Here is a 15,933-nt window from a genome sequence, read left to right as displayed (position 1 = left end):
GCTCTGCTTTTTTCTCAAAGGATATTAGTAAGAGTTTTGAAATTCATTCATTTAGTGAGCGAAAATTGTATTTCCTAAGGGAAGATTTCAATCTACCACCCAATCCCTTTGACGTAGATTAGGGAAAATATTTATTTTGCTTGATTGACAAAATTAGTTTTTGACAGTTGTCATAATAAAATGCATGTATCGGTGCATATTAGGAAAAGCTAGGTCCGATCAGCCGATGTCTTTTATGATCCATCTCATAGCATTGAAGATTGGAAGTCTCCAGATTTAACATGCATTTGTTCTCCAGAGATGTAACCATTTTCTTACTCCATTTTATTAATGTATGACAAAACTCGTTCCAACTTATGTTTATCTAATCAAAGATATAGCTTGCAAATTAGAATTAAAAACAATTAATAATGAAAGAACGAATATCGCTGACCTTCATACCTGTACTTATTGTATTTGAGAAGAAAAACGCTTGAGGTGAAAATAAATAACTTAAAGTACGTAATATACACGTGAAAACACAGATCGCAAACGGGTATGTTGAAATTTATCCAGGTGGGCAGTTTTGTACACTACAGGACACGTATATCAAAGGACTGAGTTGATTTCTATAATATCATGTTATAGGCACTGCCAATATCGTGAATATTGAACTGTTCTGTGGATAGTGAAACACATTATCGTATTTTACGTGGATTGTATGCCGATAACAGGAGGAATAGACCCTCTAAATTCACAACTAATAACACACCTTTTCGGAGTTGCATCATCGTTTCTCGTGTGAGATCCCTTCACTATAATTAATAAACCATTTTCAGATTGCGTGTGAGCGATGCACAGATTTCGACGATAGGTGTCACTTTGTCATTTCCGAGACGAGTCTGCGTGATCTGAATGCTTTCCCTAATAGCCCTGTTGGGGGAAGCTCTTAGGTGATGCTGTCATACTCGCGTATCAAATTGGTTTCCATTAACAAGTGTTAATGGAAAACATGTCAATATTATAATAAAGCGGTTGTTACTCTGGGATATCACATTGCATTCAGTCAGTTGTGGTAATTACTCGATTTCTTACTATCGAAGCACGAATAAACTTCGATTTTATACCATATCCTCTTTACTATTTACGATATCACATTACTCAGTAAGCATTATGACGTATGATAAGTTTCGTCCCCAATAGTAGCGTGCACCTATGTGACTACACGAATTACACGCGATTTGATTACGTGCACTGTTTTACACAGGAAACGGTGCATACATGTATGGGTTTATATCGTACATGCATGCATGATCTGAAAGGGAGTCATTATATGGCAAGGGATGATGTCGAATTAGGCATCCATCAACTTTTTGAAGAAGAAAAAAGACATGTGTTTGAGAAATAGAAATGTCGCCAAATGGCCAAACTCTAAGGTCAAGGTCATAAGGTCAAAAAGTTTGGTGAGGAAAGAAAAGTTCCTGTCGCAAGGAATACGCACGTGAAGTAAGAAAGTCCTATCACCATCCATTCAAATGTGGTGGCCAAGGTTAAAGTTTTTGCAGACAAACAGACAGAACAAAAACATATGTCCCCGAATATCCGATCACAGGGACATAAAAAGCGAAGATAACAAACAACGATCAATCTAAGAATGCGTGATTGAGAGAACACGGACCTCTGCAGACAACAGAGGTGGGTCAGGCGCCTGGGAAGAATACTTATATCACCAGTAAATGAAAATGAGATAAAGTGTGTTTAAAGGCTTGTCTCTGTTTTGTTTGAAGTGAATGTTAAGACGCTATATAAAGAGAAGTGCGCGGGGATCAACGCTAGCTGTAAATCTAATGTTGCACACGACACGTAGAAAAGATTAAGAGATGAATGGTAGAGAACAGACTATAATGTACGTACAATTAGGTAGCTGAAATCTTCTGCGACCTGCACATTGTCTCAGTTGTACACATTCTGCAGGGTTAAGTAGGGAAGGTGCAATGTAAACTGGTGATGACAGACGGTGTTCGGATTCTTTGAAATTTATTGTGGACAATGTGTTTACATAGATGTCTAGAGTAATTTTCTTTAAGAATTCTGATTTACGGTCTCTCAGGGGGGATTTAAAAGGATAGCCACAGAAAATTCCGAGAAAATTTCCAAATGCTCCAATTACTGCAAACCTAACTACAGTTATATAGTGTGTAGTATGACTCATGCGCTGGAGAAATAATTACATGTACATAAAGTGCACATAATTATGCAATAATTTTCCAATAACAGAAAGTGCATTAGGAAATCATTAGACATGTTTTGACATTTATCTTTTGTGTGTTAGCATTATATCAAATACTATTACAATTTTCACGATGAACACCCTTTGTACTACAGAATATATAAGAAATGATTGGTTGCAGGACCTTTATGATAAATCATGTATATATGTACAGTGTATCAGCATGTGGTTGTTGTATATTTCTGGTAGCTTATGTAAGCGTTAAAGGGGCTGGTTCATGTTTTTTGTAATATTTTTATTTGCCTAAATAATACATATATTATAAACTTAGATCAATAACTATAGATGTTCAAAACTTTTTAAACATCAATATACCCTCAATTGTTGTCTACACTACCAATATCATTATTATTACAAATGATAAATTCTCTCTCTCTCTCTCTCTCTCTCTCTCTCTCTCTCTCTCTCTCTCTATATATATATATATATATATAATTACCAATTTACTATAAAGCTTGTACAATGTATAAGGGTTAATTATATTTAGATGTATATTTCATAAATTCATTTTTGGACAAATTTTCTCATCCTTACTTGATAGCCTTACTTGAAACTCTGCGATCAGATACTGTTCAATATGTATGATGGATATCTTACGTTAGGAATTAGCTTAATGAATAATTTATTAACAAGAATATCGTCTATTCTCAATATACTTTTCAGGAAATTATGGACAGAGGGGAATTGAGTCCTTCACAAAGTTAGCGGATGAGGCTGGAGTGTGTATCGCTAAAGCTGCCAAAATCGCCCGAGGTGCCACCGATGACGAACACGTAGAAATCATTAACAAACTCATGAAAAAGAAAAGAGCCAGGGTGATTATATGTTTCTGTGATGGCGAAACCGTCAGATCCCTTTACAACGCAACAGCAATGGTACCTGGTGCTAAGAACCATTTTCTGGTGGTGGGAAGGTAATCTCAGTTCATCTTGGTGTCTACATCTGGATTGTCGTCTGTAACACAGACCTTGATTTTCAGCATGTTCCCCGTCTTGCACTCATTTCATTCTCTTTGTCTTAACAAGCAGTTACATTTAAGGGAATCCCACAATAAGGGTAATGTTTATTTCTCCATGAAAGCAGTACACAATGTATGTGTGCAGGTGTTTCACAAAACATGCATCCATACGATGCATATCTTATAGCTTAAAGGTGTTTTTTTTCACATTAACAATGTAAGTTTGGTCCTTCAAGTTTCACACAGTTTCTAGCCCTTACCATACACCTGTTTTCCTGATTTTCCTATCTGTCGGCTATATTGCCATAATCCACAACGTTTTCAACAATTATTTAATTTCATAAACATATTGATTTTTCTTTTGTTATTCCCTTGCAATTCATTTGTTCACGTATGGGTGAGTATGTGTGAGTAACATTTAGCTTAAAGACACCCTGCAAGCCACATTGTTTGGGGTCAAAGGTCAAGGTCACTACGGGACTTAATCGTAAAAGTGTAGACAACTCATTGCGAGAGGATATGTCCCACTTTGCGAAGATCTTGTTTATGATATTGTTTTAAATCCCAATACATGTAGTAGGTTAATTTATTCTTTTGACTATTTTTCCAGATTTTGTTTTTAAAACTTAAAAATCCGAAGACCTGTTTAGTAAACGGTAGTAAAACAGTCAATATAAATACGATTATTCCAAAAGTTGATTTGAGTTGATGTCGGGAACGGCCTTGGATAACCATTTCTGATCCATCGAAGAACTAATTTTATATAATATGATATTGACACGTGAAATGGATAGCGCCTGTTATTTGTACGTCACGGGGGATTTGTCATAAGTCAGTATGTAATTCTGAATATCTATTCTTCACGGGAAGATTTTTTTCTCCATTTGTAGCGAGGATTCAGCGGTGTCTAATGTAATTATAAATACATGTATGATGCCTTAACGTTTTTGTTTAAGCGTGTATAATTGCTCCATAAACACTTTGGTAAAACACATGCGACACCAGGCAACATCCAGCATTCGATTGTACCAACTTAGTTGTTTTGATATTTTGACATGGAGTCTAGCATTGGTCATCATTAGATCTAGCCAGAAAAATACTTTGGCATCATTTTGAAAAAAAAAAACTGCTCCATCACTTCAATCAACTATTTACCAAACATTAAAATCCCATTAGGAAAAGTGAATCGACGTCGGCAGTTCTTAATGACATGTTGACTGTCCTTATCTGCTATGCATTCTTCATTCGCTTCCGAATATTTCGCCATCTCTAACCCATACAAGTCCCCGTATACGATATGTATCATTTAAATAGCTAGAGCAAAATAAAGCATCACAATTATAGGATTTGAATAAGTTTGGGTTCTTTAATGCGGATTGGCGTTTTTTGCCTCGTCCATGAGATAAGACACATATTGGGTAGCTATACACGCAGACTTTTAACCATTGTAATTTGGAAGGTTGGGTGAGAGTTTGACGAAGAGATCAGATTTGCCATGCATCGATTCAGTGGCAGTATACATGTAGCTAGGCACGTAATACTATACCATCATATTTACATACGAATCAATTCTAACGTAAACCAGTATTTAGATTTTATTTTTATTTTCAACATGGAGAGTGCTTCACTTGAGCATGTAATCTGGATAACCCATTCTGGGTTGGATTCAGACGATCCCATATGCTTGTCTGACATAATACATTTATTCGCAGAATTGTGCAACATTTCTCAACTGAAGAACGGGGTTTCTGTAATCGACTTTCTGGGGAGAATAATTGTAATTCAGACATTCTAAGACGTTCTGGGGAGAATAATTGTAATTCTTACATTCTCAGATGTTCTAGGGAGAATACAGTAATTGCAATTCAGACCATGCTTTTAAAGTAAAGGTTTCCATCCAATGTATGTTCAATAAATCCACAAAATCCTATTTGCGAAATCAAAGCACGCTAATTCAATTTGACAAAGCACAGGTGCAGTGTAACTCAAGATGATTGCAAGAGTTTTTAATGAACTAAATTTCACGTTCGTTCAGATGAGTAGTATATTAACATCCCTCGGTCCGAACAGTTTCTTTCATCATACAATGCTTCAACTTCGCTACTCCGCTCCGAAGTGGACTGAAAACTCTTGACTGGCGAAGATGACAATACTTATGAAATATACTTTTTTCCCCATTATTATTTCTTTGCTTGAAATATCATACATATATGCTGGACGTGTATGTATGTTTCCTATCTAATGAAAACCCTGAATTACATGTATGTGTGATAGAGAACAGAGCGGATAACATGTATATGTGATAGAGAACAGAGCGGATAACATGTATGTGTGATAGAGAACAGAGCGGATAACATGTATGTGTGATAGAGAACAGAGCGGATAACATGTATGTGTGATAGAGAACAGAGCGGATAACATGTATGTGTGATAGAGAACAGAGCGGATAACATGTATGTGTGATGGAGAACAGAGCGGATAACATGTATGTGTGATAGAGAACAGAGCGGATAACATGTATGTGTGATAGGGAACAGAGCGGATAACATGTATGTGTGATAGAGAACAGAGCGGATAACATGTATGTGTGATAGAGAACAGAGCGGATAACATGTATGTGTGATAGAGAACAGAGCGGATAACATGTATGTGTGATAGAGAACAGAGCGGATAACATGTATGTGTGATAGAGAACAGAGCGGATAACATGTATGTGTGATAGAGAACAGAGCGGATAACATGTATGTGTGATAGGGAACAGAGCGGATAACATGTATGTGTGATAGAGAACAGAGCAGATAAGACTCCCCTGTTTTTGAATCGTCTCACCAATAATTTTATTGTGATTCGTGTAAATCAGCTAACAGTAAGCCCTACTGTATGCTGATATATATACCGGTATCTCACCCCTGAAATTTTTAAATAAATTTTGCAGTGACGGTTGGAACGATAGACCGGATGTTGTCGAAGGAAATGAGGAAAATGTAGCTGGCGGAATGTCAATCAAACTGACGTCACCAAAGATTGCTGATTTTGACCAGTATTTCAACAGTTTAAATCCGTATACTAACACACGGAATCCTTGGTTTAAAGAATTCTGGTCCAAGACCTTCGACTGCACATTTGACGAAACTGAAGTACAAAGCAAGGGCTTCAGAAAGTGTACAGGTTTGATTATCTTCAAATAATAATTTCCTTCTTGCTATTTCTTTACATTTAATTTACTGATACCATCATCTGATCGAAAAATGAAAAAAAAAATACTTCTGAGATCTTCAACTACTCGTATATTGCTGATATTTTTTAATCGTCAGTCCCCAAAACAAAATCATTCAATTTTTTTTTGTAATTCCCTTAATTTTTCTCAACGTCACCAGTCTAAACACGAAAAGGAGTAAAACGATTGAGGTCAAAGTTCGTGACACTTCACCTGAAGCTGGTGATGTATCTGCATGCATGAGTGAACTAACCACAAACAAATGAAAATGCAATATGTACATGTAACCTAATTTCGTTCGTGCACATTTGTGTTGATTATTGCAGGTAAAGAAACAAGACGACGCGGTGAATATGTTCAGGACTCTAAACTCGGTTTCGTCATCAATGCCGTGTACACAATGGCGCATGCGCTACACAATATGATGCTGGACATCTGTGGTAGCAGTGCGGGGCTGTGTCCTGAGATGTTGCCAGTAAAGGGAGAACTCTACCTGAATTACCTTCTGAACGTGTCATTGACTACTTACAGTAATTATGAACTTCATTACGATGAAAATGGAGATCCACCAGCAAGGTAAATGATCCTCTCCCTCACATTCTGATCTGATATGTCTAGTAACAAACGTTCGGGTGATATTCATTGCATTTTTTTTGTTTTTGGGGTGCTTCGATATTTTCTTAATAAAATAAATTCGAAAGATAAAATAATATCACCAGACATATTTTAATTAAACAGTGTAAACGTTTCCCTTTAATTTCTATTTAGCTCACTTGAGTCAAACGTTCAAGTGACCTTTACTGATCGAGGTTTTATATAGATTGACTTCATGTCGTCTCCGTGATAACTTTCCACGTTTTCAAATTCATTTAAAAACATTAGTCCAATATCAACTAAATTTGCCTTAAGCCATTCCTGGGTAAAAGGGCATTTAAGGTTATTGAAACGAAGGCTCATCGCTCCTTGCAAGGAAGAAGAATTAATGCGTTGTGAAAATAAGGCGGCTATCTAAAATAGATTTCCTTTAAAGATACATGAATAAGAATCTCTCTCTCTCTCTCTCTCTCTCTCTCTCTCTCTCTCTCTCTAATAGCGAGTACAACGAGCTCCCTCATAAAAAATGGCAGAGATCTCGCAAAGTCATACCTCGATTTAAGATTGTAAACTTACGTGGATTATCATCCCAGTGTTGTGGTCCCCTAGCTCCAAAATTCAGTGCACCATTAGGTCTAATGTGTAACGAAATGCAATGTTGATGAAAGGCAGGGTAAGGCGATGTGTGACGTCATGTGTATGTTTAGTAGTTACACGTACGTTTGTTTTTGTTGCCCATCTTAACGCAAAAAAAAAAAAAAAAAAAACAGATTTCGATGGACATTCTAAATATTAATACCGCGACGGAATCGGAGACGAAACAATATTTCTGAAATTCTTAATATTCTTTGAATAGTTTTTCTTAAGAAGCACAAGAGCCCAATCTATCAAACTTTCAGGCGATAAGGCCTCAGACCCCGGATCATGGGACCGGTGTGGTACAGTAACCCAGTAATTAGCAAAGGAACAGCCACTGTCGTTATAACGCCTAGCGTCTGGCGCAGCCGTGATTGGAACTAACGACCTTCCGGTCACAATGCGAGCACCCTCTGCCGATTAAACTACAGTTATTGTTTCAACATAGTAAGGTGGTAGGGGTGAATGTTATGTCTAAGGATGTTTTTCAATATAAAAATATTTAAGTCATACTTAGAATTCTACCCAAGTTTTGTAGCTGTATACATTTGATATGATAAGGTTTATCTTTAGATTTATATTTGTTACTCTTGAAACAGTATTTACCTATTTACTAGCTACTTGTATGATGAGGCTGTTAACGTTGCCTTTCGAGATAGCAACTGTTTCAGAGGCGCGGGAAAATCCTTAATGTCGACGGGGATAATTGTCCGAATAGGCGATATATATTATGTTTTAAAATTGTCGAGTTTAAAATTAGAAAAAACTTTCTGTAATTCGTTGGAGATGCAGAAGATGATGATGACGTCACATGGCGCAGAATCACTCAATAGTCTTGGAATCATGAAATTGTTGATTTATTTGCTGAGCATTATATAATACAAAAACAATATTTTGAGGTACTCTGGTATAATGATTTGTTTATTTAAATTAGGTATGACATTATGAATTTTCAAAAGATCAAGGACGAGGCGGGAAATGTGACGTACAAATACGTCAGTGTGGGACGCTGGGAAACAGGCCTTCTGTCAATGAATGATTCTATCATTTACTGGCCATCCAGTGGATTTGGTAGTACTGTCGAGTCTGTTTGCAGTGATCCATGTGCTAAAGGATCCATTAAGGTAAGTCAAATCCATTCACTTCCTTTTTATTGCGCATGCTTCATCACGTGTCATGCGTTTGCTGTTTCTGGTTTTCATTATATTGTAACTTTAGACTACAGTGTGTGTAAAATAATATCAATGCGATGGAGGGCTGCCAAAAAGAGGTTTTTATACCTATAGATTATATCAAACCATTAAGCACTGGAAAAAAGTGCGATTTTAACATCATACATATGTACATGTGCATGCTTAAAGAATTAATATCTGTATGTTGGAATGAATCCCTGGTTCTCCCAATACTACGCGTATTATGATTATCGCTAGCGATAAAACAGAAGATAGTTCTTCATTCTTTAAAAAGTATACAGCTGCAATTATGATGAAATGTGCTTTGATTCAAAATGGTATTTACTTCCCATTGAGGACCAGTTTTGAAGTTTAAACAAACTTGGTGTATCGAGACACAAACAGCGATTTTCAGAGTAGATTAGACGACGCCTCTTTGTGTGTGAACTTTTCGCCTTCACCATTCTGTATCCTTTATCAAGTGTTTTCTAAAAAGAATAGCATCTTTCAGATTAATCACAAAAGAGTACCTGCGTCTGTCGTGTTATAGAACCCGTTGTGGTGTAGTACGGTAACTGTCCTGGCTTACCAACTGCACTGTAGTACGATTTTATATCAGCGGGCTGATCAGCCTTTGAAAACTGTTAGAAATTAATGGTTTCACCGTCTATATTTCAATGCCTCCATTACCAATTATCACCCTAACGACATCTAGGAATCATCTACAGATAATTTGATTCTGAATTTAATTGCTTCAGTATAAGACAAATTCCCTAGGCCTTGCTGGGCCATTTATTACAATTTTGGACATATTATCCGACTAATTGATGTATTACGTAATTTCCTAAGCTTGAAATTGCATATCAGTTACAATTATTGGTTGACAATATTCCTGTACACAAATTGATGTTTTCTGATGGAAATATGCTCACGGGAAATCTCTATTTCTCGAACAAATAAGCAACTTTTAAGGAAGAATTTTGATGAGGCATGCTGGGATGGTTTCTTTATTTCGTAGTACGTTGTAACGGGTGATGTTGATTGCAGTAGTGCTACTTAATAAGTGTTAATCTAACTACTTTGGAAACGGAATGCATTTGGTGTCCAACTTAACCTTTAGACTATTTATATAATTTTTATTCATTATGAATATATGTAATGTAAATCGATATACAGCTGTACGTTACTAATATATCAAAATGGTGGACATCCGGTTAAGATATCAAAGATAGACTAGTACTGCATGTGGCATCCCCATTGTGGTTATTTGATACAAACAAAAAATGTATGCACGGGTTGATGTATATATATATATATATATATATATATATATATATATATATATATATATATATATATACTTTGGTTTAGTTTAGTTGTAATAAGTACAAATATAAAATCCCTTTAAAAGATAAGTAAATTGTCTATAATGTTCAAAAGTTAGAAAAATTGAAATACATTACCCCCCGTCTCTATAACTCTATAAATATCTATTCTTATTGAAGTAGAATTTTTTTTTTATTTCTTGCTGAAACATGCAGATAATGCCGCCAAAGCCATAATGATTATTACTAAAATGACTCAATCAGCGTTATACATTATAGATTAACATGACATTTTCACATTAAAAGTATCTCATCCTGTTGTAATTGTGAGGTACTCTTCCATTGATTGTGTGTACATGTGTTTGTATAGAAACAAGGGCTGTAACATCATGGTATGGAAATAAATAATTCATCGCAGAGAAATCTAAATTACAATTTTCACTAATTTCCCTACATATCGCAAATATCTTTTTCTCTGAGGTTATTCTTTTCCTTGCATTTCAAGTGTATTCCAGCTTTTAAAGATGGTTCAAAATTTGGATTAAAAAGTATTTAATTCCTAGTTGACAACAATGTAAACTGAAAGTTGACATTCAATGTAAACTGAAAGTCCACAGTCAATGCAAACTGAAAGTCCACCGTCAATGTAAACTGAAAGTTGACATTCAATGTAAACTGAAAGTCCACAGTCAATGCAAACTGAAAGTCCACCGTCAATGTAAACTGAAAATTGACATTCAATGTAAACTGAAAGTCCACAGTCAATGCAAACTGAAAGTCCACAGTCAATGCCCTTTAACAATATTATAAACCACTGGAACGGAAAGCTTTGAATGAAATGAAATTTCATTAATTCATTTTAGAAATTAGATGAGCAGACAAAATGCTGCTGGACGTGCATCCCCTGTCAGGAGAACGAGATAATGATGGACTCTAACACGTGCAAAGAGTGTGCTGATGGGTGGTGGCCAAACGATGACTTGACAGGTATGTGTGCTGATGGGTGGTGGCCAAACGATGACTTGACAGGTATGTGTGCTGATGGGTGGTGACCAAACGATGACTTGACAGGTATGTGTGCTGATGGGTGGTGGCCAAACGATGACTTGACAGGTATGTGTGCTGATGGGTGGTGGCCAAACGATGACTTGACAGGTATGTGTGCGGATCAAAGAATTTTGCAGTTCAAACAACCCCGAAAATTTTTTGTTTGCATACTGTCATAAGAGAGAGAGAGAGAGAGAGAGAGAGAGAGAGAGAGAGAGAGAGAGAGAGATGTGGTTGATTTCCTAAATCTATAGCTAGGTAATCTTCTGTCGGCAATGTAAACGGGAAATTATTCCATCTGTTGACTGCCTTATAGTGTGTTTTCTTCGTTGTCAAATCGCATTACAGGGCTCTTAATTCTCCCATCTAATCCAGCAAAAGCTTCCTTATACTAATGTGTAGGATATGCTTTGGGGAAATGTGCATGAACTACAAGTATACATCCCATTTCCTAACTTTCTCGTGTGGAAACAGGCAATACAATTATAAACTAGTTCTAATTGTAACGGGGACCGTTACATATGTTCCCCAAACCTCCCCCAATTAAAAAGTGATGTCCTTTTAAATCTATAGCAAAAAATCATTTTATTTTAGTCTTTAATTACATGTAGTACATTCAATATGGTCATTTCAGTACCAAGAAATGAAAGAAAGCGTTGCACGTGCATGCACGCGCACGCGTGTACGATTCCGAATTTTTGTTGATGTCGTTCAACAAGCATTTGTATCATATACCCACAGTATGAATTTCATAACGTTTCCACCAAATATAAGAAAGTTATAGCGATTTTAAAATCGTCCAATCAGAATTCAGCACACGTGCATACACGTGCTGAGCAGTAATTCTAACCACAGTAATTTGTAAGGAGTACCAAGACACATCTAAACCATTAATATCAATAGAATTTGATGAAAAACAAAAACCTTATCGTCCTTTAAAAATTGAACATTTAAAAAACGTTGCACGCGCATGCGCGTGTACGTTGGTATTTTTTTATTACACCAATATATAGATACACATATTGTCTACTTATGCTGTGAATATCATCTCATTCGCTTCATAAATAAGATAGTTACAAACGTTTTAGTATTATCCAATCAAAATGAAGCGCACGTGCATGCGCGTGCAAATTGGTAATTTTGACCATGCAAATCAGTTAAGGGTCTCAATATCTACCTATGATATGAATTTCAAGCCATTTCAATGAACAACAAAAAAGTTAGACTGATTCCAAAGTTAGTGTACAAATTTTGGAATGCGCGTGCACGCGCATGCGTGCGCGTGCTGACAAAATAACTATTATTTTTCATATGTACAAATCATATACTATCATCCTAATTAGGTTTTATATCGCTTCCTTCAATATTCTGATTTTCCATTTTTTGTACCAAAATTGCAATGCACGTGCGCGCGCGTGCATGCACGTGCAGACAAAATGACTATGACTATGCACATCTACAAACGCTATACTATCATCCTGGAAAGTTTCATATCAATCCCTTTTGTAGTTTCTGAGAACACTACCGGACAAAAAAGTACCGGAGAAAAAGAATAATAATAATAATAATAATAACTAGTTCTAATTGTAACGGGGACCGTTACAGATGTTCCCCAAATCTCCCTCAATTAAAAAGTGATGTCCTTGTGAATCTATAGGAAAAAATCATTTTATTTTAGCCTTTAATTACATGTAGTACGTTCAATATGGTCATTTCAGTACCAAGAAATGAAAGAAAGCGTTGCACGTGCATACACGCGCACGCGTGTATGATTCCGAATTTTTGTTGATGGCGTTCAACAGGCATGTGTATCATATACCCACAGTATGAATTTCATAACGTTTCCACCAAGTATAAGGAAGTTATAGCGATTTTAAAATCGTCCAATCAGAAATCAGCACACGTGCATGCACGTGCTGAGCAGTAATTCTAACCACAGCAATTTGTAAGGAGTACCAAGATACATCTAAACCCCTAATATCAATAGAATTTGATGAAAAACAAAAACGTTATCGTCCTTTAAAAATTGAACATTTAAAAAACGTTGCACGCGCATGCGCGTGTGCGTTGGAATTTTTTGTTACACCAACATATAGATACACATATTGTCTACATATGCTGTGAATATCATCTCATTCGCTTCATAAATAAGATAGTTACAAACGTTTTAGCATTATCCAATCAAAATGAAGCGCACGTGCATGCGCGTGCAAATTGGTAATTTTGACCATGCAAATCAGTTAAGGGTCTCAATATCTACCTATGATATGAATTTCAAGCCATTTCAATGAACAACAAAAAAGTTAGACTGATTCCAAAGTTAGCGTACAAATTTTGTAATGCTCGTGCACGCGCATGCGTGCGCGTGCTGGCAAAATAACTATTATTTTTCATATGTACAAATGATATACTATCATCCTATTTAGGTTTTATATCGCTTCCTTCAATATTCTGATTTTCCATTTTTTGTACCAAAATTGCAATGCACGTGCGCGCGCGTGCATGCACGTGCAAACAAAATGACTATCACTATGCACATCTACAAACGCTATACTATCATCCTGGAAAGTTTCATATCGATCCCTTTTGTAGTTTCTGAGAACACTTCCGGACAAAAAAGTACCGGAGAAAAAGAATAATAATAATAATAATAATAATAATAATAAGAAACAGAGTAAAAACAATATGTTCCCAAACTTTGTTTGGGGAACATAATAATTCAATGATTTTGAACAATATTTCTTACATCCCAGATATAAAAGAATTTGGAGGAGGAGGGGGTAATATTGCTGAAGTCCTAGTTTCCAAGTTTACTGGTATAACATATATATGCACACTGAATAACATTAGATAGGGCACATCGCAGTGTCTCTGTAATTATAACGTTTGCTTTGTGGTCGGGAGATTGTGGGTTCGAGTCCCATTCGTACCTAGGCCTCGTCCGACCTAGGATATACAATAGTTAACGACTGTCACTTCGTCATACGCTCGGCGTATAGAAGTGAGAGCCGCAGGTCTCTCGGATGGGACCCTAAAAGGAGAGCTCCCGTATTGCAACAGGCGTTGGCATGACCAAAAAATCCTACAGAGTTACGGTCCTGAGTTTGTGGCACTTCACCTACAGCTGGTGACGTGTCAATATGAGTTAGAAAACCCCAAAACAAATAAACAAACAGTAAACATTAAATGTAGACCCCATAGTTAGCTCAAACAAAGAAGCCGATGCGTAGAGGCCAGGGGAGGGTCCTGAAATTTCTGAAGAGGTGGTAGGCAGTAAAACGCAGAGGATCTCAGGGATGTCTTGAAGCTGTCAAATGGGTCCAAGGTGGTGGAACCGGAAGGGGTGGTGGTCCCTGAAGCTGAGTGACTACGGAATTGTTCTATACATATCAGTGGCTTTTTTTAAAGAAATGTTTCTATGAAAAATGGATCATATTTGTTAGGGACAGGGGGACTGGATCCACCACTGCAGGATACATACATGTATAAGGTCAAATTTGGTCGTAAACAATATACGGTCAAAAGTTGTTTAAGTTGCGGTCGACAGATTTAATCGCATCTTGTCCGAATAAATCATCATTTTACACAGTTTAAGTAATGATCGATATGCTATCTTAATTTGATTAGGCACACAATTTCTCGGTACACATAGTTAAGGCGAAAATGGTGTAATTTGAGATCCGTATAATCGTATAATATCTGCGTTTAATTTGATAAGAATTTCGAACGTCGCTCAAGATACTGGTGGTCATCAAATTCAAGATTCGGTAGAACGTCACGAATACACGGCTAATGGTTATATAGAGAGTAGAATAAAATCACCACATAAAAACCATCTGGAACACTGATTTCTCACATAATCACCAGTGTGAGATCGACTTTACCCATGTGAGACAGCCATGTGAAATTTTTCTATCTCACACTGTTGCAACGCCATTTGATTATTACGTCATATTTTTTATGGTTTACTTTACACGGTGAAGTAAAATATTGTGTATTGTTTCCTTAAAATTTAATTTTCAAATTGCTATAGCTTCCTGTTGGACAACATTGGGTTTTTTAGTTTACACTAATAGTGTAAACCATTTTTGGGTATGCTCTTTCTGGCTGTCTAATTAGATTTGCATTGAAAAACAAATGAGGATTTTGATAATTTTGCATTTCCTCGAAACTCTTGAATTTATGCACTAAACTGCCGGTAAAATGTGAGAAAAAATAATCCTTCCATATTTACTCTTGTGGGATAGGGAAATTCCACCTCTGGAACAAGATTCACTGTGTAGGACTCCGCAAAGCCCCGTCTTAGACTGCGAATCTTGTCCCCTCGGTGTAATTTCCCTATCCCACACTCGTACTAATGAAGGATTCTGTTAGTCTTCTCCTCGAATTTCATATTCCATCAATTAAGCAGCACCCTGTTGAAATTGTGAAATAGACATTTTTATTTCAAACATGAATGACGATTGATTGGTAACATGAATCGCGATTTATTTAAAATTCTTTACTTGTATTCACTCAAATCATATGTAATGGTAAATGAAGTCATAAACATGTTAATCTAAATATTTACATGTACAAAACATTCCTCGTATAATATAGTGATTCATTAACCTTCATTGTGACTATGCACTGAAGTTTCAAGTTGCATGTATCTGTTGAATGCTGAGAGGTATGTTATTTTTCAGCAAAGTTTTGTCAGAATGGAATTTTTTTCA

At 36.3% G+C, this 15,933-nt stretch overlaps 1 protein-coding gene across 1 annotated transcript in view; it reads left to right on the top strand.

Annotated features, from left to right (window-relative positions):
- Positions 1 to 15,933, top strand: part of LOC125673064 (metabotropic glutamate receptor 5-like) — a 57,657-nt gene that overhangs the window by 33,708 nt on the left and 8,016 nt on the right. Inside the window, exons 2-6 of the mRNA XM_048909332.2 lie at positions 2,933 to 3,182; positions 6,163 to 6,395; positions 6,771 to 7,020; positions 8,609 to 8,798; positions 11,035 to 11,158. Of these exons, the coding sequence (XP_048765289.2) occupies positions 2,933 to 3,182; positions 6,163 to 6,395; positions 6,771 to 7,020; positions 8,609 to 8,798; positions 11,035 to 11,158 (1,047 nt within the window). The remainder of the gene's footprint in view (positions 1 to 2,932; positions 3,183 to 6,162; positions 6,396 to 6,770; positions 7,021 to 8,608; positions 8,799 to 11,034; positions 11,159 to 15,933) is intronic.

Source organism: Ostrea edulis, chromosome 3, assembly GCF_947568905.1.
Source record: "Ostrea edulis chromosome 3, xbOstEdul1.1, whole genome shotgun sequence".
Taxonomy (NCBI): Eukaryota; Metazoa; Mollusca; class Bivalvia; order Ostreida; family Ostreidae; genus Ostrea; species Ostrea edulis.
The sequence above is the reverse complement of the archived record's forward strand: the minus strand, read 5'-3'. Positions and strand labels throughout refer to the sequence as shown.